Source organism: Merops nubicus, unplaced genomic scaffold, assembly GCF_000691845.1.
Source record: "Merops nubicus isolate BGI_N331 unplaced genomic scaffold, ASM69184v1 scaffold11534, whole genome shotgun sequence".
Taxonomy (NCBI): domain Eukaryota; kingdom Metazoa; phylum Chordata; class Aves; order Coraciiformes; family Meropidae; genus Merops; species Merops nubicus.
The window spans coordinates 1-13,897 of record NW_008602285.1 but is presented as its reverse complement, the minus strand read 5'-3'; the positions used below and the strand labels follow the sequence as shown (position 1 = coordinate 13,897).

Sequence of the window (13,897 nt, the reverse complement as noted above, 5' to 3'; positions counted from 1 at the left end):
GCTGTGGACTGGGCTGCAGGACCCTGGTTTGGGCCGCTGGCACCCATGGCCATGTTGGGAGAAGTCAAGCCAGCCTGTGCCATGGGGCTTTTCACCATGCTGTTCAACATGCCCATCCCAGGACTGTTCTGTTGGGTTTGACTGGCCATGCCCTGGCCAGGGCCACCAACGCCCATATTGAGATTTGGGGAGCTCCCAGCCCGTAAAAGTTCAGATAGCTGCTTGTGTTTAGAGGCAGCATCTTGTGCCAGGCCAAGGCTGGTCTGAAGCTGATTAATGTCACCACCATTAGCAAGTCCTAGTTCTGTGGAGCTGATCAGTTCATCTGGCAAGTCATGTTCCAGATCGAAGAGTGATCCAAAATCTGGAAAATAAAACGTTTTGTGTGAGGTCAGAGCAATCAGTAATGTCTTGAAGAAAATTCTTGCTCATTAATTTCTATCTGCTTGTTTCAAGTAACTAGCAACACTTCACCTTCCATGTTCCAGCAAAATTCCCTTATCAGTCATTACTGAAAATTGTTCAATTTGTCATGATAAAAGTGATTTCTAAGCTTTACAGAGTCTGTACTAGAGAAGACCACTCTCTACTACTTCACTCTCCTACAACAGTCTGTGTTGAAAGGCCACTGGGTATCTCAGACAATGATTTCTCAACTTGAGAAATTTGACAAGGAAGAAGAAAAACAGTATTAAAAAATCCCACAGTTAGCCAATGGAATTAAACAACGATTAGTAATAATTAAAAGGCTGATTGCAAACCACTGTCTAATTTTTAAGTTTCACTGAACTCTGTCACTTTCAGACAGACATAACTAATATAGTAATGTAATTTAAAAAATATTTAATATTTCTAAAATAAGAGAATTTTGGTTGTGGGTGTCTGGGGTTGTGTTTGTTTTGTTGTGTTGTTTTTTGGTTTTTTTTTTTTTAATTTTTTTTTTCTTTGTTCTTTTTGTGGTTTTGGTTCAGTTTGTTGTTTGTTTATTTTTAAAATCTTCTATATCCAGTCACTCCCTGCACAGAATTGCAAAATTCCACTGAATTTCACTGGACAGCCAGTACCTTCCTACAATGAACACTTTAAAAAAAAAAAAAAACTAAGTCACCCTCCTGGCCACGAAGCTGTGGAAAAAACACTAGGATGAAAAAAAAGAAAACACAAATTAACAGCTCTCATATAAAGTAATCCCCTCAAGATAACTAAGAATCCCCTCAAGATAACTAAGTGGAGAAAGATTTGGAATATATAGAGATACAAGAATACTATAGAGCACCCAGAATCAATTTGCTCAAAAAAACAAGAAGTTCTTACATCTGCCATATTTAATCTATGGCAGTTAAAACAAAAATAACTTAGGAAGTTTATGGCTAAAAGCTGAGCTGCTGTGTAGAAGTAGCTGAGCACAACTATAAAGCTTAATATTTGGAATCTGAGAACAACTCTCAAAGGAAGGGGTTTTCATCTTAACCATGGGAACATTTCAACACCACCTCTGTGAAGGTCATTTCATGGATGCTTTGTAGGAGGTATTGCACTACTCATTATTTTGGTGACTGCATTTAAAATGAACTGTCAGCTACACCAAGTTCTAGAGAGGCTGGCAAGATGACTTGGTCTAAATATTAATGGAAAAAGGCTACAGTTAAACAGCAGGTAAGTCAGAAAGGCTCATCAGCATTAGAAATCTGTTCAAAACGTTTCTCACGATACCATACAACTGCCAAACTCCAGCATCAACAGCTTCTACAGCATCACAACTGTTATCTTAGATAAGATCATGACTTGAGAATTCTGAAAATATGGTATGACGTTGGCAAGAACACAGCTATACCACAACAGAGATTTCCTAACTCCATTTACACACTCCTCACTACTGCAAAGCACCAGAGGCAGAATGAAAATTTCCACTATATACCATGTTTTAAACTACCAAAAATTTTTAGCCCATTCTTCATTAACATAAATCTTGTGGTAGAAGTTGTTTTGCCACACATACTAAGGACTGACCTTTAATTTGCATCACTGGCAGCCTTCAGCATGACTGGTATTGGGATACATAGATCACACAGTACCCAAATCAATATACTCAAGAACACAAGAAGTTTTTACATCTGCCATATTTAATCTATTAAAATAAGTTAGAAAGTTATTTTTCAGAAGGAAGAATCAGAATAATGAAGCTTTATCCAAGTTCTCCTGCATTTGAGATGACGTTTAGAGTTTTGTTTCAGTAAACTTGTGTCAAAACACACCCACCCCCAAAAAACTTACAATGTTCAGTGTTTAGTTTAAGAATTAAATAGTGCTGGGAAGAGTTACCGTTCAAGAGACTGTCATATTACAAGGGGAGACCAAGGAACTGGAAAAAGCAATTAAAAAAAAACCAAACAAACCCATGGCAGTTTAAAATAGCTTCAAGAGGCACCTTCAGATGTATGTTAGGACATCTTTAACAGGCAAATGTGGAAGCACCACATTCAGAAAACACTCTAGTTAATAACCTGACAAACTGTCCACAAGTGAGGAATGAGTAAAAAAAATATCAGTAATTCACAAGTCTGCTGTCCAGAAAAAAAAAAAACTGCCTTAATGAGAAACAAACCAAACTGAAAACAAAAGTGAAGTGCCTGGGAAGAACCTGAGTCAGCACAAACCCTGCACCTACCTCATAACCACCTGGAAAGCCATCAGTAAACACCTAAATACAAAGCACTGATACAGTTTTCAACCCACCACAGAATATTTCCTCAGAAAGGCCCATTCAGATTATTTCAGATACAGCACTGCAAAAGGGTGGTTTGAGTCCTGTTCTGAGACAAAGATTTGCTCATCCCTCTTCACAAGAAAATATTCATCTGCTTCTCTGAAGACCTCATTCTTTTTCAAATTCCCCCCTCCTTAAATGAGAAGGTAATTCCAGCTTTAAGGCTTTACTTGCTTATATCCAACTGGAGTGTCCAGGTACAAGCTACCTGAGCTCCTTGGTCTGGAACAGGTAGAAAAAGGTCATGTAAAAACTCAGTGGGTTTAATTGTTATTCATGTCTCAAAACATAACAAATCTACATATATATAAAAAAACAAAACTAAACATTTGTGAGAATCCAGATCAGATTAGCTCTCTACATCAAAAACCAGAAATGAATCTTTTCATATACAAGATTTTTAACCCTAGAGAGTACACAACAGATGATTCATCATAAAAAGCCACTACCAGCTACAAGCCAAAATTGTGAGTAGTAAATACCAAAAATGCAATAGTCTGGTGTGAGTCTGCTCTTTTTAGAACTCTTGTTCAAAACCAAAAACTTCAAAGTCTTCCTCAGGCAGTAGATAACACAACTAGAAAAAACACTTTCAGTTGTCCAGTCGACTATGAAAACCCCATTTTTAGTCAGCTGCTGAGAGGCAGTTCTCAGATCCAGGACTGAAACAGTCTCAAAAGACCATGAAGATCAATAGAGTCTGTGCATCTAGCAACAGTTCCACTCCAGTTCACAGGTTTGGTTTTTTTTTTTTTTTAACATACAATAGGCATCCTGAAGGCCACTGTAGAGAGTTCTACCTACAACCAATCCAAAAACTGACAAGGCCAGGCAGCTCAGAGGCTGTGTGAGAATACTGGCAAGCAAGAGCCAAAGGCACAGTTTAAGACAATAGTGACAAACATGGCTCCATGCTCTGGAGGCCCCCAGTACAAGGAGGACATGGACCATGAAGGAGGGTCTCAAAAGTGATCAGAGGGCTGGAACACCACTCCTGCAAGGACAGGCTGAGAGAGTTGGGGTTGTTCAGCCTGGAGAAGGCTCCAGTGAGACCTTACTGCAGCCTTCTAGTATCAGAAGGGGGCCTACAATAAAGCTGGGGAGGGAGATTTTTACAAAGGCTTGCAGTGGTAGGATATGAGGTAATTGGTTCAAAGTGGAAGAGAGGTGACTTAGAGATTCAGAAGAAGTTGCTTCACTGTGAGGGTAGTGACACACTGGAACAGGGTGCCCAGGAAAGTCTTGAATGCTTCGTCACTGGAGGTGTTCAAGACCAGGCTGGATGGGGCTTTGCACAACTTGGCCTGGTGGGAGGTGTCCCTGCCCATGGCAGGGGGGTTGGAACTAGATGATCTTTCAGGTACTTTCCAACCCAAAGCATTCTATGAATACCTAGAGAACCAACTGCCTTCCAGTACCCCAAGTCCACTGTTAGCTTTGCAGTTTGTTTCATTAAGGATACACACAAAGATTTCTTACTAACAAAACAAAGCTTGTGGGAAGGCAAAGGAGGCAGATTAGTCCTGCTAAGGCTTGTCTACCTGATTTACAATCCCTAAAGATTTTAGGATATAATCAGACACAGAAAAAACTGGGGTGGAACAGAAGAGGCAGTATCTGGCCTAAGAGCTCAAAACCACCCAGCAATATGCAGGCAGTAGGTGGCAGAGCTAAATTTTGATCTCAGAGTGTCACAGAGTGATTCCACATTCTGTTATTTGTGGCATTATTAGTGTCTCTCTTTCCATAGGTAAGGAGAAGATACAGATTGCCACCTGAGATTCAAAGGACAGAGAAGGAAGGTACCTCCACAAAACAACATCTAGATAGGTAACCAGAAAGTCTTAACTTGGGGTAGTCTCAACATGCAAACGCACATAAATCCTTTTAGGAATTGTACCACTATTGAAAGCTTAAGCAAGCCTGTTTTTGTAGAGTCAAGGAACTGGCCTAACTTGCCCTGGCTACATGAGATCTGCAGTGAGAAAGTGGGTCAGAAAAGACAGCAGAGGAAGCAGGTCCATTTCTTTCAAGGGCAGTCCAGTTAGACTGGATTCAGTAACATGAGCTGCACCCTCAAGTGTGAGAAAGCAGCTTCCAAAATCAGTGTGCTAACTTGTGTCACACAATGTGGATTATTCTCTTAGTTTTGGACCCTACTTCTAAGCAGTCTGCTTTTGACAGTGGCTGATGTGCAAGCTGCAAGGACAGGGACAGCCTGCACTGGAAACCCACCTGGTGCCAAAATGGACTTTAAACTAGTTCAGATTCACAGCCTGCAATCACAATCCTCAAATCAATAAGGCATCAGGTTTTATCAAGTGATCAATGAGGTACAGAGTATTTATTTCAAGCTAGCTGTACTGCAAGAGCATCTGGCAGCACCAGTGATGTAGCAGCTCTCCATGTAGGCAAGGCAAGGCAGAGATTTCTGAGAACACAAGGAAAATAGATCCCTGCTAGTAACATGCACAGCAATCAACATGTGGGTTCAAGTGCCACATGCTGTTTCTTTTGCGTGCTTTCTAGCCTACAGTCACCATTAGGATGTTCTCTCATTTCTGGATTAAGACAACAGACCTCTATTCACTTTTCAGAATGAAGGAGTCATTTCTAGCATTATGGAGATTATTTGGTTCAAGCAAACAGGCTGCAGTGAATAATACTAGTTTTCTAAGAACTTGCCCACATGCTGCAGAAGAGCACGAACGCTTGCCTCTCATCTGCACTGTACCCTCAGCCTAGAGATGTTCAAGCACTCAATCTCAGAGAAGAGTTGGTGTACCTGAAGAAACAGCATCGTGTATGAACAGTGACCCCTGGAACCCTGTGAGGCAACAGCTTACTCCAGTGCTTATCTCACTGCTGATCTGACAGAGGTGAAAGGCTTCACAGCTCCTGTCCCTGAGTCCCATTTGTTGTGTTCTAGCCTGAGCACAGACGTATCGAATTAGAAAGCTGCTGAACAGCCACCTTCCTGCAGGAATGTTTCTGGGCTCCAGAAACCTACCCGTGGATCAAATGACATCACAGCCTTCAGGTTCACAATGGAACAACTGGACAAGGCTTAAAACAGGACATTGAATACATGTGGCAGGGTTAACAGAAGGCAGAGATGATGTTGGACTACACAGAAAACATGATACCTTTGCTTTGCTTTCAGACCAAGAAGCGCAATAACAGTAAGCTGCTGAGGTCAGTACCTTCCCTGCACCCTGACGTGAAAGCCACCCAGGAACCAAACAGGGTCTAGATGTGACAGAGAAAGTGCCCAGAGGATACAACCAATATTCCAGAGAAACCAGCTGCTCAAGCTTGCAGTCAAGCACCAGCATTACACGCCCTAGAATATATTGTCTGAAATGCCCTTAAAAAAAAAAGCCAGAAGTCAAAACATAAAAGTAAAGTAGTCAGAACAAGATAAGGAGACACTCTCACAAGACAGTCCCAGGTATCCAGGAAAATGAAGCAGCAAAGGAGAAGCACAGTGTTAGTAAAGGAAGTAATCAGCAGCCAAGGCCTTGGCAATGGCAGGAAATTAAGCTGTGCAGGTTCAGATGGTTTTATTGGGGAGAAGGAAACCAAAACATGTCTAAGAAAGAGGCAAAAACTTCAAGATTCCTGACAAGTGGGTGTAAGAGAACTTTGCTAATCACCATTTTGAAGATAAGAGTTATTCTTACCATTAAAGCCCATTAAAGAGAAGCCTTTTTCATGTAGATCCTCTATGAAGCCACAACTAGCTAATGGTAACAAAAACTCTGCAAAACTGTTTTTCCTAACTTAAAAAAATGTAGATTTAATGTAATCTACTAACTTGATACATAACACAGGGGCAAAATTTCAACATCAGCCTAATATACTAAAGTCTAGATTCCTCGTTGCAACTATGGTTTCCAAAATTCTAGGACATCAGTCCCTATATAGCCCATACCTAACAAATGCAAAGGCACTAAACATGTTAGCATGTCATGGGAGTAGTGCACAACTTCAGGCACAGGGTTGTTTTTTATTTTTTTTAGAAAAACAACTGAATATTTCTTGGTCAAAGTCCAATTCACCATCTAGAATGCACACATTCATTACTAGTTATAACATCCAGGTATAAACATAAGCATTTTCAAGTGTAAACAAACAAAATCATTCTAAAGCAGCAAAAATTATCATTTAACATCTACTTAAATCCTAAAATTAGAACCTCACTCTCTCCACTTTAAGCTGCTCTGATTCCTGTTCAAACAACAGTGTCAGACACACTGAATCTTACTATTTGTCTAAATTTCATCGGGCTAACTTAAAATTTCATGAAAAGTCTCTAAATTGGTAATCTTATTGCCAAGATCATCCTGTCTGTGCCACTGAAGTTTCCGTAAGACCACTTGAAGGTGTCTACTGTTGGTCTGTGGCATTGTTAATAGTAAGGCTGGTGGTTCAGCTGGGAGTCTGAGACTTTGTGGGCAAAAAATGGGTACTTGCAGATAGGAGCAGAGCACTGCTATGTGCACAAACACACAAACTGGTTCATTTTAGAAGTGATTCCAAACCAGTTTCAACAAAAGAGTAAAGTTCACTTCATTGTCAAGTTATAGACAACTTTGAAATCATGCTATCTGCATATACAATTACCAGAAATTCAGTTTTCTGAGCATTACTGACTTAAGTTCATTCAGCAGCACTCCCAAGGAAAACCAAAAAGCAATGCTGAATTTGTGTCCAAAAAAATCCCCCACAAACAAGCAAACAAAAATCAGAATTCGTCAGATCAGACTTATCTTGAACCAGAGCTCTTGAAATGATATTCAAGAGCACATAAAAGGCATTTCAGTTCAGCAGAATTTATTAAGCAAGCCACGCACCAGCATTTTGCCAGAATTTTAACAGAATACTAAAAAAGAAAAAAAAGCCCTGAGAATTCCATTTTAGTTCATTAGTGCATTAAGAGTACATTGTTATAGACATTATCTGTTCACTTGTGAGTGAAGAAACACGAAGTCACAATTCTGCAAGCAAACATATGGTTCAAAACTCTACTGATATCTCTTATGGAGAAGTAACAAAAGGTGCATTACAGGAGTGTTGTGCACCATCAAATGGAAAAAAACCCAAATCTTCCTCTGCCCCATCTCACAACTGCAATTTACCCAAGTTCTACTTGAAGTTCTCCAAATTCAGTGTAACCAGAGAAGTTTTTTGTCAATGCCTACGACCATATGCAGAGACAGATGTATTTTACTTCAGCCTGCTGCTACAGTTTAAGGAAAGACAGAAAAGCCAAATCCTGGGAGACAGGTGTGCATTGTTTATCTGTCAGTGAAATCTACACAGCCAAATTACTCCATTTGTCAAATAATAAATCTAAATGACTTTTGGCCAAGCCCTCTCAGAGGGAGCACTAGTTGTGGTGCTGAGAACAGGGCAAGTAGTCTCAGTACATTGTTGGGACAAGGACTGAAAGCAGCTAAGCAAGACACTGAGGAGACAAGCTGAAGATAATCAAGCAGCCTAAAGAGAAGATGCAAGAAATACACACTAAATCAGACAAAAATTAAAATCTAAAATAATAAAGTCATTTTCTCCAAATTGTAAAGGTACAACCACCCAGAAATCCTACAGTAGTAGTTCAGTGTTTATCCCTATATCCTAAAAACACACCCTAAACCCCAGAGTCTGCCTGACCCTTCCCAGATAAACTTCCATTTTCTGCAAACACAAGACTGATAACCTGAACCAGGGACCCTCTTGACTAAATCCAAACCCTGGTCTGGGACCATGAGGGGTAAGATGCAAAAATTCATAGTTGTTTGGTTGGTGTTTATTTGTTTTAAATCTACAATTTAAATTCCCAAGTTCAAGGACAAAGGTTTTCCCTGAAATAACAAACTTCTGAATCTGTATTTTTAAGTTGGTTTTCTAGTCTCAAAGGTTTTTTTATTTGTAAGTGCTCAAGATTCAGTTTTACATGACAGATTGTATGGTCCTTGTGTTGTAGTGGATATTTCTTCTTAAAAATTAAAAAAAAAAAAAGTTGTCTTTCTAACACTGCTCAGAAAAACTACATACCTATGTCAGAGACACACAAAATACACCTGGTGAAAGGGGCAAGAAGGAGCAGAGATAGAGCAGTTTGGGAATCTAAGCAGTTCAAAAGCCTGCAAGATTTTCTTTAGAAAGTTACTATGTACCATATGAATGATCAGTTTAGTTTTTAAAGAAAACCTTGCAGATTTAAATTCTCAAAATTTATTCCTAATAGAGTTACTTCAGGAACCTATATAGCTACAAGGCAAAGACAACCATTTTTGCCACACAAGCACCTACAACTGCAGTCCTTGATTTACAGCATACAACCTCCATCAAACTGTATTTTGAGGCACTGCTCATCTCATAACTAATACTTGAAAAAAGGCAAGAGTCACTCTGAACTAGAAGGGATAAAAATATTTAACTCATGGCTCTAAGCTGGATGTGGCTGATGACTTGGTCTTAAACATTAGCCAGAAAAGATTTCTGAAAAGTATTTAATTTTAAAAGTAGGATATACAGACACTAAGAAAATAAAGCCATAGGTGTCTGAAAACAGAATCGAAAATTGTGCATCTGCCTCTGGAAAAGGCAGTGAGACAAGATTAACATGATTCATTTTGAGCAAAGAAACATCCTGATACATTTGGAACAAATGAAACATGACTATCAGTCAAAATTGCAGCAGTCCAGGCAAGAAGTTTGTTACAAGTCTTAGACCTTTGAAGTTAAGAAAGAGTAAACTTTTAAAGGTCAGAAGCAGCTCCTGAAAAAAAAAAAAAGGAACTTTTCAAAAGATGAGCACTGAAAGGGAGATTAAAGATGTGCTATTACTCAGAGAAACATAACTTTTGGACATAGTAAACTGAAGCATGTTAAGGCACAAACACATACACTGGTTTCTGATATAACACGTGCCAACCAATTATAGAAAACCAACTTTCCAATGTTACAGCAACCCAGAAACACAAAGCACTTAAAATCCTGTCTTCAGATCTAGCAACCCAAAGACATGATATCATACAACCACACTGCAGCAGAGAAAATACCCCAGTTTTGTTCTTTGAGAAAACACAGCAGTTCTGAACCCAGAGCCCAGAAAGCTTTCCCAGCTCACAGAAAGCAGGTTACTCCTGAGGGCAGTGGGGCTGTAAAGCACGATTAGACTCTCCCTTCCTGAAGGGACCACACTGAAATCTGTGCGTGCAATTTCAGCACGCCTGCATTACTGCAGGAAGAAAACTGAGGGCTTCTCAAATAAAAAACCAAAACACACAAACACCCCACCACCAAAACCCAAAACACAACACCACTGGCTTAAGGCAGCCAGTGAAAAATGTATCTTTACAAAAGACTTCGAGCTCATTTACTCAAGGAGGTAACTTTTCAACATGTGCTCAAATGATTCTGTTACAGTGGGAGGAACACACTGACTGGAGAACAGCAGCTTGCTAATACAATGTTTAAGAGAGTCTTGTTAGACTAAGTGAAACATAAAACAGTGTTTCCACCAGTGCGGGAAGGTAAGCAAAAGGAGCTGCACTGGCAAAGTACTTGCACCCAAGTAACCATGTAACATCCAGTGTCAGGAACTCACACCCCATTTTAAGGCTACTGTACCAAAAAAAGGTGACCCCACTGTAGAGTTGTAACTACCCTCAGAAACACTTAACATCTGGACAAGATATATATATATACACAATTGCCATTCTTTTCAACAAACTTAACATTTAAGTGGAAAAGAAGCTGTAGAGAAACACCTGGCAGCTTAAGGGAATCCGCAGTCCTGATCTTGAAGCTGCTCTAGAACTACACGAAGTTCAAGGAAAAAATGAGACCACTCAAAAATTCTAATATCCTGCACGACACCAACACTTTCTACATTGCTTCAAAATGTTCGTTTCAAGATGTGCTGCAAACATTTCAGTTTCCCTGTAAATCTCTGTTATTCTCACCTCCTAAAGGAGGTTTTATGGCAAAGCAAACTCCGAGCAGGGAACACATGAACCGTTTAAGACTAAGTCAGGAGGAGCTGCAGTACTGCAACAACAGTGGGAGATGCAGCTGTATCTGGTGCCTGCCAATAAATAAAGTGTAGTAGGACCCTCTTTGCTGACTTTTTCAGAAGAAAACCACCAACATTTGAGTTTAGGACTTTCCAAACCCAGAATATCAGTTTCATCTGGGTCTACTGTGAAAACATAAGCGAATTAGAGTCAACTTAGTCTTCAATACAACTTAGTCTTCAATATAAATACAATTAAGGTCTGCAAGTTTGGAAATAAGTTAACTGAAGTGAGTCATTATTTTTAGGTCTCTAACAAGCTAAAATAGGATTTCAGATTAAGAAACAAAAGTTTCAAAAAGTTAACAGCAATAGGAACACTCTGCAAGGTCCACTATCCACATGTGCTGGGAAGTTTCATCGACAGTGGAAGGATTTTACCTTTCTCCTTCCCTCTCTCTAAGGACCCTGTGATTCTAACAGTTTTAAAAAGAGTGCTTGAGTAAGTACATAAGCACCACGTTATTTATTTTCTATAATTAACTAAGGAGTGGGGACAACACAACAGCTTCTATAAGTGGCATTTACTTAATGAAAGCTGCTTGCACTATTTGAAAGCAAATGTAAGGAGCAGACACACATGAAGTGGAACTGTCCCAAATCCAGGTAGTAAGTTGTCAATACCAAAAATCCAGAAGAGTAAAAATCCTTTATATGTTTTTTTTATGCAGCATACATCAAGTGTATGCACCACCACAAACCTCTGCATAGCTAACAAGCGATGACAATCCAAACCACTCTGAGAAAAATAATCTCAGTTGTGCATTCCTGAAGCTAACAACTCCCATTATTTTACCATAACTGTAAAAACTTTGTTTACTAAGCTGCCCAGTAAGCTAAAAATTAAAATAGATTAAGTATTCTGGGAAAATCTGCACATCTTAAACTGAAATACACTCACAAATCATCCAAACTTTATTTGATCACAGATGTCTTAAGATACCTGCATTCCTCTGAATCAAAACACACCTTCAGCTTTCACATTTTTCAAGTATTAGGACTCCTCTCACAAAATATGTTTTTATTTCACCTCTCTAAACACAACAAGATAACTGCTGTCAAGACAAAAATGGTTACTACTCAATTAAGCACTGCCTTCCAAGTCTAGCACAAAATAAACCCTCGACAACTAGCTCTAGCTGAAGAGCAGCTTCTTCAATGCTCTTCTTTCCTACCAGAGACCTGTTGATCTTAGGAATAGTCATGTCCTCCAGTTACAACATAACATTGCCTGTATCTAACAGGCTCTAAGAGTTACACACAAACTCTTGAAAAGTAACATATCATTCACCAAGAACACAGAAGGAAAAAATAAACATTTTTACGATAATTCCAAGTAGAATCAAATCAACTACTCAACCAAAAAAAAAAAAAACCCTGCTACTAAATCCTTCTTTTTGCTGTCAAATGAGGAGCTTTTAAAAAACAAAACCCAGACCAACCAACCAACTCTTCCTTTTTCTTGCCAGCTGTTCACTGCATTGAAGGAGACCACCGGTGGCCTCAGAAACGCCACCAGGCTGGCAGAAGGAGGCCTCCTCCCCATCCCACGAGCTACTGAAGATTAAAGTGAGTTCAAAGAAACTCCTGCGGGACAGGTAACAAAGTGCTTCTAGCAAAATGACACCAAACACTTCACAAGAAGCATTAAAAAGCCAAACAGCCCTTTGTTGCCACCTCCTCCCTCCCAGTATGATCAGTTCATATTTGCTAGGGGGGGACACCTGAGATTCCCAACCTCCAGCTTGTCTTCACAGCATCACCACCAAAGACCTTTGCAGGACTGCAGAGAAGCCCCTTTATCTTCACAGCCCTTAAGCCTACAGGGGAATTTCAGACATTTTGGTCTCGCAGCAAAGAAATGGGAGATGCAAGATGAACTACACTCCATATTGATTCTTAACGCAAATAAGGTGAAATAACATTTAATTCCTAAGAAAATGAGTCTCGATAAACCTTATGTCCCAAACCTGAGATCTGGATTTTGGGTTTAGCTGTTTTTTCCTAAAAAAAACCCTATTTGAATCAGAAAAGCAGTTTTTAGATATCCTTCTGCAAAGAAGAGTAAGGAGGCTTGTAAAAAAAAAAAAAGTAAATCGAATAAGCAGACTGCATGTAAGAGGAAAAAGAAAATTAAACACATAAACCTCGTTTCTGAACGAGCTGTAAAAAAACCCTCGTACATGCAAAATAAAATAAGAAACCAGATCCATTTGTGTGTACACACGTAATTCAGCAATAAAGAGTAGAGAAGCACCATCTTCAGCACTATTCTGTATTTCTGCAACTGGCATTGAAGGCACGAGCTTAGCAAGGAGCTCAGGAATTACTGTTCCAAAAGACACGAAAATGACACTGTTAAGTCCTATCTGCAGCCGACCAAAAGCACGATAAACTGAAAGGCTTAGCTTTCCATCACTTCCAAAAACCCAAAAAGGGCAGAAACATCGCAATAGCCTCCCTATGGCACTAAAGCCAGTGGGCTCAAACTGAGTGAAGCCGGGAGAAGCAGAGAGATAGAAAGGCCGACGGCAGGCAGGAGTTAAAGGAGGGAGATTTAGGCTAGAAGAGGGGAGAAAAGGGCAGTAATTGGGGAGCGAGGTGGGGAGGGCCTGGGCCCCCGAGACTGACCTGTGCCGTCGCTGGCGGACACGGAGAGCGCCGGTGAGGAGAGTTTAGGCCGCTTGGCTGAAGGCGGGCCCGGCTCCACCACATTCTCGGCCATTTTTAATTCTTTTTTAGACAATCCCTTAGAGCGGAGAGACGGAGGGGGGTGAACCCCAAAACCTTCACCTTCTTCTCCGGCCTCGAGTCAGCTGAAGAACAACAATAACGCCGAGAGCGAGCGAGGAGGAACTGGCGGAGAAGGGGGGCTAAGTTCCCCTTTTTCTGCCCCTCGGGCTCCGGGAGGGCGGCAGCGGAGAAGTGGGGAGAAGGTGGGAGCTGGAGCAGGGGGGGAAAGAGGCCTCTTCCCCCGGGCGAAAGGGCTGAGATGGGAAGAGCAGGTAAAGCCCCCGCCAAAAAAAAATAATTAAAATTAAAAA

At 40.4% G+C, this 13,897-nt stretch overlaps 1 protein-coding gene across 1 annotated transcript in view; it reads right to left on the bottom strand.

Moving 5' to 3' along the window:
* Positions 1 to 13,896, bottom strand: part of EP300 (E1A binding protein p300) — a gene marked incomplete at its 3' end in the record, with an annotated part of 53,003 nt that extends 39,107 nt beyond the window's left edge. Inside the window, exons 1-2 of the mRNA XM_008938310.1 lie at positions 13,485 to 13,896; positions 10 to 364 (exon numbers count right to left, since the gene is read on the bottom strand). Coding sequence (XP_008936558.1) covers positions 10 to 364; positions 13,485 to 13,578 — 449 coding nt within the window. The remainder of the gene's footprint in view (positions 1 to 9; positions 365 to 13,484) is intronic.
* Position 13,897: the final 1 nt, after the last annotated feature.